We start from the raw sequence: 13687 nt of genomic DNA on the forward strand, positions 1-13687 counted from the left end.
CATTTTACTACTGAAATTGCTGCTATTTTGGTAGATTTAATGTCACAACAATCAAGTGGAAGAAGCTGGAGTAATTTTCATGCAATTCTGAATTTCCATTGGTTTAGTCTAGTATTTAATTCACCATGAATTGCTTCAGGAATGTCCTACACATCTGCAGTACAGGACATAAGTTTTTAATTTAGAAGTAAATCTTTAGTCACAACAAAAGCTTCTATGTTAAAAGTAAGTTGCTTTATACAACTTGAGGACATCCTTGTGGTAGTTGTAGTTTTTAAAAGCACAGACTGAGGCTTTGGAGGTCATAATTCACTTACACTTGAGCTCAACTTCCAATCCACCCTAACACTTTAAATCTCTTTTCTGCCCTCAAACGTCATTAGGCCAATCGAAATCGAATACTTCCCTACTATATAGTAAGCGAAAAACAGTAAGCAAAAAGAGTAGTATGTCTGTATGTATTTGAAAAACAGTAGGTCCCCAGATTACCTACTTCCGGTGTCGTGAGAAATCGAGTCCCCCCAGGAATTGGGTCTCCTTTAGGACCCCAAGTGATCTCATTGGTTCAATGGGCTTTTAATGCATTTTCCTAAAGGAGACCCAATTCCTTGGGGGTACTCGATTTCTCGACACTTTACTATCCCATGAGGCCACGGGAGGGGATTTATGAATGACAGTGAAGCGACGCAACTGACGCAGGTAGATCACATGATGGTAACAACATGGCAGATGTAGTACATCTGGATTTCATATTACCCATATTCATACTATATAGAGCATACTTTGTTAACAGTTGCGAAGTAAATTAAAATTAAAATATATTACCTACTTGGGCAGTACGCGATTTCGGGCGCAGTATAAATTTAATTCAAGACAAATGGGAGGCAAATATTCTTTGTCAATTTATTAACAAAATGATAAAATAAATAAATACAAATTGATCAAATGCTCCTAATATCAATTTCTTCCCATGTTCCCTACAGTATTTTCAAAACACTGCATACAAAGGACTCATCACAGGCTCAATACAGGAGAGGTAAAAACCAACTGACTCACTCACAATGTCAGGCGAACAAACGAGGAGGAAAAAAGACCAAAGAGAGAGAGAGAGAGAGAGAGAGAGAGAGAGAGCTCTGTAACAGAAAAAAGTCAAAAAATAAACACACTCCTTTTTAAAATCATTATGAAAAAATACAAACAATTTTACAAATATTCATATTGTGTAATAAACCATTTACACTTAGTTCAGCACACCAGGTGAACTTTTTTCATTTTTTTTTTTTTTAAATAACTCATGTCGCTACAATGTATCCTGTTTTGTGTTTCATCAAGTGGAAGATTTTTTTTTTTAGATTTTTTCTTTTTTTGCACGCGTAAACAAAAATGTTTTCCAATTTGACAGTTGACTGTAGATGAGGTAACGCTCACACACACACCTGCTCAAACACACACTCGCTCACACAGTGCACAACATCAGGGAAGTCACGACAATAGAAATGAAATGCATCAACAGTACAAGAAGGCCACAATCATGACTGAGTATGAAAAGTGAACAAAAACTACATTGAAACTACAATGACTTCTTTGTCACTGTGGAATTATAACGCACCATAAAGAATATGGATGATCTACAAACTATTAAGATTAAGGTGACAGGATGAACAGCTGAAATGGGTCTGAAAATGTTTGGATTTTATGCATAAAATGTACACCGCAACCTTTCACCTTTTAAAAGTTCTAAAACCAAAATTGCAAAGCCACAGACAACTCAGAAAGCTGGCGGAAAGCGTTTCCCACATGTCAGAGCCACAAGCTAGAGCAGAAATCAACTGTGATGGAAAAAAAACTTTCAATGATATGTATCTCGAATGCATATAAAAAGGCTTCCTAATAGCAAAATGCATGTTTGCAGTCTCTTTGGGTATACAGAACTTGAATGCTTTGAATGCGTGGCTTTCAGAAGTTCCCTCCCCTTCTTTCTTAATACCCCCACCCACAACAGATTACATGCACTCTGCAAGATAAGCCATGTAAGACCAATAAATATCTTCTCACAACCACTGGACCCCCCCCAAACCCGCCCACCCAGCGCCCCAAGATAACAATAACATTCAGCATGTTGTGCTAGCAAAGGCAGACTTGAATGAAAGTAACGGTCCATGAGATTCATACACAGCTGAAACGCCACATTTCCATATTCCAAAGAGCCCAGAATTGTGGGCCGCAAATAATTCCCATCTGTAACTGTACATGAATGAACTATTTTCTACAGATGCCATTGTGAAAATGTATATTGTTCATAATTTAAACAACACAAAAAAATGCATGTGTATTTAAGAGATGTACATATGTATACTGTTTCGTTTTGGCATCATTTTTGCCAGACATGTAAAAAGGAAAGTGACACAAAGTTCACATAAAAATCTTTACAAAATAAACTCAAAACTAAATGCATATTAAAAAAGTCTGACAAAACTCATATAAAAAATTTGCATAAGAAGGCATGCTTTTTGTTGAACTGATTGGACAGGTGGTGTTCTGGGCGTTTGAGTCTATCCAATCAGATTGCAGGTTTTCTTTGATCCGTTCAGCCTTGCTAATAGTCAAGGCTGAAATCTAAATACCTGATTCAGGTACAAGTCCAGTATTCTAACTCAGTGACTGAAGGAATAAGAAAGGGTGCACATCGTTTTAAGAGCAGAGTGTTATGTATGACATTAAGTAGTAGTCACTGGTCTGAACAGTCCTGTTTTGTGATACGACAAAAGAAAAAAAGAAAAAAAAATCTCCTGAATTTTACACTAAAAGAGAACTTAAAACGAGCAGACAATTAAGTATTTTGGAAAACAAAACCAAGTAATACTTAGGACATTCCTATAAAAAGTGCATTAAGACAGGAAACCATGACTTCCTAAACTTCCAGAACTTCTTTTCCAATGAATGTCAATCCACACACTTAATATTTTGGTGGCACAGAGTGCTCCGATTAACCAATGAATTATTTTGAAACACATTATAAGGAACAACTCTTATTTTACAGACCAATTTTGTGCATCACTAAGATATACTTTTGTTCAGAGTGTTAAAAAACTCAAGGCAACTCCTTAAAATATCGCCTACACTAGAGGGGCTCTTTAACTTCACAGCAGATAACTAGCTTTAGTAAACAGACAGACAGACAGACAGGACCAGATCAACACAAGCACATCACTACAACCAGTTCACTTTAACCAATCAAATTACAACAAATGTGCTTCTAATAGAGGTTAAATGAGTGATGTTTTGCAGAGAAAGGGAAATATGACCAGTTTCATTCAATATTTTTAAGGGAAAGACATGTATGTGAGCTAGGAGATTAAATTCTGTATGTAAAAGGTTGAAGGCACTCTGGGCACCTGTACAGGAAGGAGTAAAAGTAGTTTTCTTTAAATATTCTCTAGACTGACAATGGTGACTTCTGGAAGGCCTTAAATATTCATGTCGGTATGCCACAATAATGGTTGCCATGATATGAATGTTTATCCATCATTACCCAATCCTGGCTCAAAGGGTAAGAGGGCATTATGGGAATGTATTAAGGATAAGTATGTGAATTTTCACAGTAGATTGTGAGAAATTGCAGCACATTGTCGATATAACCAAGACCCCATCCACTAAGAACCACAAATGGGGTTTTAAAGCCATGAAATCCTGACTACACAAGACAAATCCATCAAAAAAAAAAAAAAAAAAAGACAAAACAGTAAACGTCATCTCAAGCTCAGAATCCATATTGTTATCTCTCATGGTTAAACAGTCAGAATTTGCAATGCGTCATCCTTTTGAAATCCCAAATAAACAAGCACTATTGTATACATGGTGAAAATTAGCACTTACAAAAGTGTCTTAAAACAAATACGTGGAATTTGATATGCTTAAATTGTTCAATCCTAGCCTGAGTGGCTTTCATCACAAAGGTATAAAGGATATGCTTTTTTTTGGAATGGCCTGACATAAACATAAAAAAGGTGCCAGCCGTGCATCACTGTTTAAGACTTAACAGATACTACGCAACACAAAAGAAAAGCCAGCAAAAACCAGCAGAAGACTGTCCTAAACAGTGCTTCCCACTTTGTACGTCAGTAACTGACCACTGTTTTCCTTCTTGCAGGATGTTATGTTGGCAAACATTGTAAAAACCAACAGAAAAAGATTTAAGCGCTTTTGAAAATTTTGCTCAGAAAGTCTCTTAAGAGGTTCTTAGTGCGTTTGCTTTAGCTATCTGCAATAAAGCTTGTGCTTTAATTAAGGGTTTTCTGTCATTTTCTTATTACTCAATTTGGCTCATACATCAAACCCTCAAGTTTAAGACAGCAAATTGTGACTTAGTCATTATTGTTTTTCAAGAAAAAAAAAGATTTTGGAAAAATGGGGACGGGACTAGTCCATTATACTCTACACTAAACACAAAGTAAGAGGATATTTCCATTATTTTGGATTAAAAAAAAAAAAAAAAAAAAAAAACTAAAGCATTTGGCAGTTCAGAATTCAAACAAAAACAGACACTCATTATGCAATGTGCATCTCTGAGATTGAGAAAGCTGCTTGCATAATTCATGCCATTTTTAAACACCTTTGATAACAAACTGTTTCATGGAACAGAAAAGCACTTATTTTCAATGAAGACTAGGAAGACCTGAATATATTTTCTTTAAAAAAAAAAAAAAAAAAAAAAAATCCACAAACAGCATCGAGTACACACACACACTGACTTTAGAGCAAGACTCATTCAATACACAGAACCACCATCACTTTTCAGACTAATCTACCACGCATGATTTGTTGCAGTTATCGAGATGTGACTTCTGGCGTAGCTTTCTCTTCCAGCCCTTTGTCAAAGATCTTGAGAGGCTTTGCAGAGCACTCTACCGCTAATTAGCCTGAGATGACTTTGAGATGGGACACTTTACTGCTAACTGGGAAATGCAGACAAGAAGATGTAGGGTGGAGGAGAGAAATTAGAGGGGTTGCTATAGGCAGTCCTGGCTGTGTCCTGATTTAGCCTAACCTACGCCAGCAACAGGATTCTAAGCCACTGCCTTGCCACTGGCGAATACTGATGCGTTTCTTTTTTTTAAAATCATGTTTGGAAAGAGAAGCTTTTGGTTTTGCCAGTCCACTCAGGCCTGGCTGGAGGTGCACAGGGTGTGGGCATATTCATGCAGTCTTTGGACATGTCTGCCCTGCCTTTCTCCTCCCGGAGAGAAGACAACCTATGAAACAAACCCCATGTTGGAGGCACACACTGGTCTGATCTGATAAATCATCATCTTTATCACCGTCATCATCCTTATTATTATTATTATTATTATTAATATTATTAAACTACTATTTTTTTTATAATCTAATAATTGGCATGACACTCTTTCGTAAGTCACCCTTTTCTCCCACAAGTTTGGGCTCTCTTGGTCTACAAGAACCAAGACTAGTTCGCCTTGGATGTAGAAGTACTGTTGACACAGTTTTACCATATGCATTAAAAAAAAGAAAAAGAAAAGAAAGAAAATAAAAAACGACAACATTTATTTGGATATAGATAATATATATATGTATAATATATATATATATATATATATACGTATAGATTGGCAACTTTGTGCACCAGTCCAAGGTGCAATAGGAAATCTGTTTAAATGTTTTGGTGATGTGTGTTTAGGGTGAGGCTGAAAACTATTTGGGGTTGTCCACGCTGCTTAGAGGGGCTGGCAAAGCCTGTTGAGAAGGTTCTGAGGTTTTGCCGTTGTTGGTGTTCACGCCATGACTTCCATCTTCCTGCAACTCCACTTCCATCTTCCCAGCATCCTCTGCACAACTACTGTCATTGGGAGGGATGTTCTCAGAGTCCGCCGAGTCTGTGGCATCGATAGTACCCTCCTCTTCTTCTGTGTTTAAGCCGGTACAATCACAGTCCGTTTCTCCATTAGTCTTTACGTCCCTGACCTGAGGCAATTCCACAGCCTCAACTGTTTTCGCCGTATCCATCATATCGTCACCAACTGTGGTTTTGGGCACTTCCGGGACACTAATTCCCGATTCACCTGACGCAGCTTCAGGTGTGACTGCGGTTGCTGGCTCTGCCATTTCACCCACTTCTGGCTCTGCCTTCACTTCAGGGACTGCTACAGCAACTGGTACTTGCACACTAGGCTCTGTGGGACTCTCCTGCACACACACTTGCGTAGCATCCTTTGAGTCTTTGATGCTCCCTGATTCTGTACAGTCCTGTTTGGAATCCTGTAGGGTGTCAGTCTCCATGGGCTGAGTCAAGTTAAAGCTCTGGATTAGGCGGACCAGATGTTTCACCTTATCCAGAGAGACCTGCATCTCCTTTTGACGTGCAAGTATGCTGTTCTTGGTCTCCATGCATTTCTGTTGAAGAACAGGAATACAGCGTTACATACATATTATAAAATTACATTAACATTAGCAATACAGCTAACAATCATTAAAATAAATCTTAAAAGAACTACGGTGTAGTGTGTGGCAAGCCAGAAAATAGAGCTGAATGCTTGCCTTAAAATTGGTTTTCTGTGGCAAGCATCTCTTCAGAGAGACATAGTACAGCGGTATAATTAATCTTGAATCTGGAAAAACTCCAGTTAAAGAGGAAAATAAATAAATAACTCACTGTTATAGAGTTGCTGAGCTGCTTCACTCTCTGTTCTAGTTGCTCTCGTTCCAGCTTTAGTTCGGCACTCCATTTCATTAACTTCTGCTTCTCTTCTTCTTTCGCTGTTGGACAGGGACAAAACACCCATCAATTTAATGGGCACCAACACAGATTTATACAAATATATTTATCCAAAATGATTAGAAATATACTTGGCCCTGTTTACACCTGGTATTGAGATGCTTTTTGGTCGATCGGATCACAAGTGGACGATGCTAAATACAGGTGTAAACGGGGTCTAAAACGTTTTGAGCTTGTCCACTTTTGACCACATAGGTAGTCAAAAACGCATTCAACCGGATTGCTTTCATTCTTTTTTTCCAAAAAGACCGCCTACTCTCTGCCTACTGACCTAATGCATAAACATTATGGGAAGCGCACTAACCAGACGGGTTTTAAACTTTGTTGGCTAAAGACCCAAGTTTGGTTTGAAGATGAAAAACTTGCCAAGCGCAATGTTCTCTCATCATTCCAGATTTCTAACACGCACTCTAACACGGTCTTAAAGGCTATCAGAGCAGAAATGAAAGCTGCTGCTCTCTGATGTTGTCCATTAGTTCGAAAGGTCTGAAAAAAATACATTTACCTGCCCATAGACCCTCCCCTCAAAGAAATCAGGACAGAAGTGGTTGAAAGTGGACAAAAGAGATGGATTAAAATACCAGGTGTAAATGGGAATGTGTCTGTCTCGTCTACTTGTGATCTGATTGACCATCTTAATACCAGGCCTTAGATGTGACCACTTAAAATGTAAAATAGGGGTACAAATTTCTACACTCAAAAATCAAAATATCAATACCTTCTTTGTACGCAATGTAGGAATGGACAATTGCCAGGGTTCCTGGCCATGGAATGGCCTCTTCCTTCTTCAGAATCTGTAAAAGAAATTCTCTCAATAACAGACCAGTGCTGTGCACACTTGACCTCTGGAAAGCCATGAGAGAAACTAAGATCAATTGTATATGGCAACAGTGATGAATAACAGAACTTCAATGGGAGTGTTGGATGCTGTCTTACACTTACATGATGAGTGGAAAAAAAAGGCACAATCAATAGCGAACCATGTGAGAGCTTACAAAGGACGAAACAGCCTTAATGCCTGAAGAAACTCAATTTGTGTAAGGGGGGAAATGTACACTTCATTTTGGCAGGGAAAGGGGAGTTTGATCTCCCAGTCGATCTCCCATTTCTAATTATATAACAATGTATGTGCTTTAAAGGACTGAATTCCAGTTAAAAGAAGACATCACTGACTAGCCTGGGAGAGGAGAGGGCAAGGGCTCATTGTGCTGCTATTATTTACCTGGTCTTGACATTTAGGACAGATCCACATGCCTTTGGGAATGTTTTTGAGGGGTGGGTCCAAGCAGTCGAGGTGGTAGACGCGCGAACATGTGTCACACATGAGCAACTGTCCACTGCGTCTGCACACAGTGCAGAAATCCTCATGGATGTCTCCCTGTCGGGAAGAACGGCAGGTGTCAGTACCACCGCCCCCTTCTGGTCTGGGCCAATCAGATGATAGCGGGAAGGGTGGGGAGGAGAGGAACTGACTGCTGTTTGAACTTATTTGTCTAGTGGCTCACAGGTGACTGGATTGTTCACTTAGTTAGGGGACTGGATATTTAGCTAGTATTATTATTATTATTATTATTATTATTATTATTGGGACCTATATTAATCACTATTAAAATGTATCATGTAATTATCAGTATTGGATATTTTGGCTTTTAAAAATTTTATACTATATTTAATTACTTCAGGCCTGATATTTGTATGGAAAGTAGAGAAAGACTGTTCACTTTGTAAGACTGCTGGCTCCATATCAACAAATACAACAAATAAACACATGAATGACAGTGCTAGAAGGTCAGTCTTTCTCTTTCCAGGGTGAATGCAGGAGTCTAACAAACAGGAGTTACCTTGCTCCGGTACACATTGAGGTGTACAGGATGAATGCAGTGGAGGGTTTGGGGGGTAGGGGCAGCTTGTGATGTAGAGAACTCTACTAGAACAATAATAAAAGTGGGGGCTGTCAACAACATGGTCGCCCAGACTTGGCAGGTGGCTACTTACATCCCCGGAGCTGGGGCTGGGCTGGGGGACAGAATGAGGGTGGACTGAGAGGGGAAAGCCCCCCATGTCAGGCCGCTCAAGGGCTGGGGAGGCGGGAAGGCTGCTGGTGGGGGAGAGCAGGGGGTTGCAGCCCAGCTCCGGCACCGCCGTGCTGCTGGTGGTGGTGGTGGTGGTGGTGCTGTATTTGGGAGGGCGACCTGAGTGAAATGAGACAGACAAGAAAAGAAAAACAAACAAAAAAACAAAACCAAAAGGAACAGAAAAATGGAGGAGGAAAAAGGGAAAAGAAAGAAAAAAAAAAACACAAAGATGAAATAAAATAATGGCATTTTCTAGTTGCAACATACCTTAGAGAGGGGATCCTCATTGGCTAGCATGGAAACAGGAAAGGAGGGAGAGAGCGAAGGAGAAATGGAAGGGAGGGTCACAAAAAGCAGTTAGTGCAACAGACGACCACAGCAGCATGCAGGGAATTTGAAAAGCAGTGAGCGAAAGAAAGAGTAAAAGGAGGGAAAGAGTAAAAAGAGAGAGTGCGAAAGAGTCTAAGCCTAAGCCACAAACAGATAGACATCTAATCTCAAATCTCAATATATTTCTCTGCAGATGTTGCCTACAGGAACAAGTAACAAGTTTTTCACAAACTTAATAAGGCGTTGTAGATCAGAATAGGATCAACAATGTTGTCTCTGGATTCACTACAGAAGAATATCTGCCCCCCTTTGCCATTTGTATTCAATAATAGAACTTTTCTTATCTATACCTTTTATTGCAAACAGACATGTTTATAAAGTACTTAAAGGTAGTGTCCTAGGTCAAGCCTTTGAGGTGAAGTCTTGAGAGACCAAGCCCAAGTTGGTCCAAGGGGCAAGTTCAAGTCAATGTTCAAGTAATTGTTGTGAAGACCAAGTCAAGTCTTTCAAGGACAAATCAATCATGTTGAAGCACCGCTCTGAAATTCAAGAGCAAATAACAGTATATTTTCAAAGAAAAAAAAAAAAAAAGTGCAAAGAGCACACAAGAGACTCCAATCTGAAGTAAGCAAGACTGAGAGAACATATTTGTCCTAGTAGACCTACTGACTCTACTGACATTGTTCAAATGTCTCTGATTTTGGAGACTTAAATCAAATGTTAACAAGTCCAAGACAAGCAAAATGTCTCTATATCTGGAAACTATACAAACTGAGGGAGCAGTTCCTCAACCACCAACTTTATCCTATAAAATATCAGAGAGTGCAGAGACTGCAGAGAGACCAAGCTCTAGCAAAGACAACAAAGCAGAATTGCAAGAGAAAGCAGACAGGTGTCTATTAGGTCTGTTAGGTGGTACATATAAACAGCAGGGCTACAATACATCAACTTAAGCAACTAAGACAGGCAAGTACAGACCTCTCTTCCTGGTGCCTTGATGCAGTGGAGTGTTCAAGTAAGTGACAGCACTCTTTTTCCTCTGAGACATTCGAGAGAAGTCAGAATGTTAGAGGAGGTGGAAGTACAATCTAAGCTCTCAAAATCAAATGAACTAATGAGCGAACTACAGAACATTTTTTGTACCTCAGGTTCAAACACTGCTCCACTGTACACTGGGTTGGCTGTTGTTCTCCTCTTACGTTCCTGTCTTCTGCTCTGAATCTCTGGAGAGAAAGGACATTCCATGCACACCTGGTTGAAAAACTTCCTGTCCTAGTAACTTTAATTTAGGGGAAACCCACAGTACATCATTGATACCAGTGGGACTTACCTTCAAGATGGTCATGTGTGACCAACCCAAGAGACACCATAAAGGCAAGTTTCTGAAGGAAGAAAATATATCAGATTTTATTTCGGCTCAAGACAGAATTTGTCAGACATGATGGTTTTGTTAACTCTGTGAAGGTGCACAGTACCTGTGGGCTTTCCTCTCGTCTGACCTTAGCTGGAGGAGGAGGAGGAAGAGAAGGAGAGGATGAGGGTGGTGTACTTGTGACCACCTGTTCAGGTCCTCCTTGCGGTTTCACAGTCTGATGTAGAGAACAAGAAGCAAGGAATGCACTCCAGTCAGTTGAATGATTCTTAGAGCAAGAACAACAAAAAAAAAACGTCTTTTGGATGTTTAGAGGACATGGGCAGGCTAATTAAAAAGGTGCTCTTACCTTCAAGTCTGAATTAAGGTTGCTGATCTGAAGTGTCTGGGCAGGACTGATGACAATGCCTGTGACTTGCGTGGTGCCGCCTGTGACTGTGGTCGTGGTCTTGTCAATGGTTGCGCATTGCTGTCCGTTTACAATACGGACCTGGTGGATGGGCCCAGCGGAGGCAGGCAGAGATGACGTCAGCTTTGTAGTGAGCATCAGGGGCCGTTGGATTAGAGGAGCTGCCACCATGGGAGGAGGAGGAGCTGGAGCGATGGGCACATTGATGGGCATGGGTGGTTTTGGTCGAACCTGTGTAATGGAGAAGGGGAAGCTGGGTTACTAAGCAGATACAGTCAAACCGCCAAACCAATCGATTATGAAAGCCACTCTGATGCCATGCCCTTAATATGCATGCTGTTTTGTGTTAAGAGACCAAGTAATGCCAACACTGAGCTCTGGTTCACTCACAGTGACTAGCTTGGAAGTGGATGAAAATGTCCCATTGTGTGCAGAGCTCAATTTAGTAACATCACAACAATCCGTTAAAGTAGAGGAGGGCAACTTTGGCCCTCGAAAGTCCACTTTCCTGCAGAATTTATATCCAACCCTGATCAAACTCACCTGCCTGTAACTTCATAGTAATCCTGAAGACCTCGACTAGCTCGTTCAGCCGTGTTTGATTAGGGTTGGAGCTGAACTCTGTAAGACAGTGGACTTTGAGGGCCCCTGTCTTAAAGGGCTAGTTCACCCCCCAAATTCTGCCATTATTCACTCACCCTCATGTCATTCCAAACCTGTATTGACTTTCTTCTGTTGAACACAAAGGAAGACATTTTGAAACAACATTGGACCACTTTGACTTTCACTGTATGGACTTTTTGATAAACCGAGACATTCCCCTTCCGTGTTCCACAGAAGAAAGTATGGCATACAGGTTTGGAATGACTTATGGGTAAGTAAATGATGAGTTCAACTGGATTCATCTGAGCTCACTTCAGCATTACGTAGCTTTTTGAGGTATAAGGTGATATACTGTCACTCTTTAAGGGGGTGGGGTTAATGATAGGGTCAGCCAAAGCAATAGTAAAAGAACAAAGCAGAAATAAAAAGCTGCAACTGAAGCAACAGCATTATTACAAAGGAACAAACAGCAAAACACTGTGTCACTCTCAAACACTGTGTCTACACCAGACGTGATTCAGCAACTTACATATAGTAAGTGCATTTTCATACCAGTAGATCTCTGTTGAAATGTTATTCAGCCAAATGTTAATACAAACATTGTTAAAGAATGCTGTGCAGCTTGGACACTTTCAGTGTTGAAAGACTCAAGCTGTAGTGGTGGCACTTACGGGTTGCGTCCAGTGTAGACACGATGCTAAGGGAGCTTACACACTTGAGAAAGCTCTGATGGAGTGTTTGATAAGTAGGAATGCATTTAGAGTGTGTGGAAAGAAGCAGGTCAGTTTAAAGGGTTAGTTCACCCAAAAATGAAAATTCTGTCATTAATTTCTCACCCTCATGTCGTTCCAAACCTGCAAGACCTTCGTTCATCTTCTGAACACAAATTAAGATATTTTTGATTAAATCCGAGAGCTTTCTGACCTTCCTATTGACAGCAACATCAAAACCAATTTCAAGGCCCAGAAAGGTAGTAAAGACATTGTTAAAATAGTGTTTATAACGTGAACAGCGTAGGAGACTGACAGGGAAAAGAGGAAACTGTTGAATAAAGTTGTTAGTTTTGTTTTGACGCACAAGAAGTATTCGTCGCTTCATTACATTAAGGTTAAACCACTGTAGTCACGTGGACTATTTTAACGATGTCTTTAGTACCTTTCTGGGCCTTGAAATTGGTTATGACGTTGCTGTCTATAGGGAGGTCAGAAAGCTCTCGGATTTCATCAAAAATATCTTAATTTGTGTTCCGAAGATGAACGAAGGTCTTACGGGTTTGGAGCAACATGTGGGTAAGTAACTAATGACAGAAATTTCATTTTTGGGTGAACTAACCCTTTAAAATAAAGCAGTAATACAGTGGACTTAACTGAATTTTTCATTGGTCTACAGATGCCTAGGTCAAAATGCAGTGCAGTTGTACATTTTCTTTAAGTCGCATGACAGAGCGTCACTTTGTTTTTTTTCTTATATCTTTGCAACACAAAACCCCATTGAAATCAACAGATTTGTAGCAATCTATGACAGCATAAACTTGTGTGTAAGCGCCCTAAAGCAAAGAAAAAAAAACTTCAGCAGACAGTATCACAGCAACAGCCAGTGCTAGGAAGGAGAAGGTGAGAGTCAGTTTTATTGTGAGGAAAAAACCTGAATTTGAGTCTCTAGGTGTGGAACAGTAATTCTTTAGAATTTGTCTTTAGAAGTTTGGGTGACTGTGTTCGAGCGATTTCAGTTCCCATCTTAAAAACTCTGTTTCAAGATGAGAAGTTTACTTGAATCGGACTTGTCTCCGTAAACAAAGGCTTTACAGACACTGGGCCTTTACTAGATTGTGTGTCCCTCTGGTGGCGTCAATGTGGAACTGCACATACATAAGGGAAGGGGGCAGGTCTAACAGAGACGCACCTGTGGCTGAAAGGTGGGTCGAGGCGTCAATCTAGGAGGAGGGACAAACTGGGGAACTTTGATAGGCTGGGCAGAGGTGGTGGTGGCCTGCACCTGTGACAAAACCAGCCGTTCATTGGGCACTCAGCAATTAAAACGAGAGAAATTCACAACATTGTCTGCTTTTTGGAGGAAATTAGCCTCTTTCTGGTTGCATCACAGAAGTA

At 40.2% G+C, this 13687-nt stretch overlaps 1 protein-coding gene across 12 annotated transcripts in view; it reads right to left on the bottom strand.

Moving 5' to 3' along the window:
• Positions 1 to 889: 889 nt before the first annotated feature.
• The window catches only part of phf21ab (PHD finger protein 21Ab), a 30984-nt gene continuing 18186 nt past the window's right edge, over positions 890 to 13687 (bottom strand). For 6 of the 12 annotated variants that reach the window (XM_051884609.1, XM_051884611.1, XM_051884612.1 and 3 more), the window contains 11 exons: positions 13482 to 13574; positions 10917 to 11207; positions 10671 to 10835; positions 10526 to 10577; positions 10339 to 10418; positions 10174 to 10234; positions 8786 to 8982; positions 8013 to 8168; positions 7509 to 7584; positions 6668 to 6771; positions 890 to 6408 (listed from right to left, as the gene is read on the bottom strand). In XM_051884609.1, the coding sequence (XP_051740569.1) occupies positions 5710 to 6408; positions 6668 to 6771; positions 7509 to 7584; positions 8013 to 8168; positions 8786 to 8982; positions 10174 to 10234; positions 10339 to 10418; positions 10526 to 10577; positions 10671 to 10835; positions 10917 to 11207; positions 13482 to 13574 (1974 nt within the window). In that variant the 3' untranslated portion in view covers positions 890 to 5709. Of the gene's footprint in view, positions 6409 to 6667; positions 6772 to 7508; positions 7585 to 8012; positions 8169 to 8785; positions 8983 to 9132; positions 9156 to 10173; positions 10235 to 10338; positions 10419 to 10525; positions 10578 to 10670; positions 10836 to 10916; positions 11208 to 13481; positions 13575 to 13687 lie in introns of all 12 variants that reach the window. The other 6 variants (XM_051884613.1, XM_051884620.1, XM_051884614.1 and 3 more) reach the window with 5 other exon arrangements.

The sequence above is a fragment of the Ctenopharyngodon idella genome, chromosome 24, assembly GCF_019924925.1.
Source record: "Ctenopharyngodon idella isolate HZGC_01 chromosome 24, HZGC01, whole genome shotgun sequence".
Taxonomy (NCBI): Eukaryota; Metazoa; Chordata; class Actinopteri; order Cypriniformes; family Xenocyprididae; genus Ctenopharyngodon; species Ctenopharyngodon idella.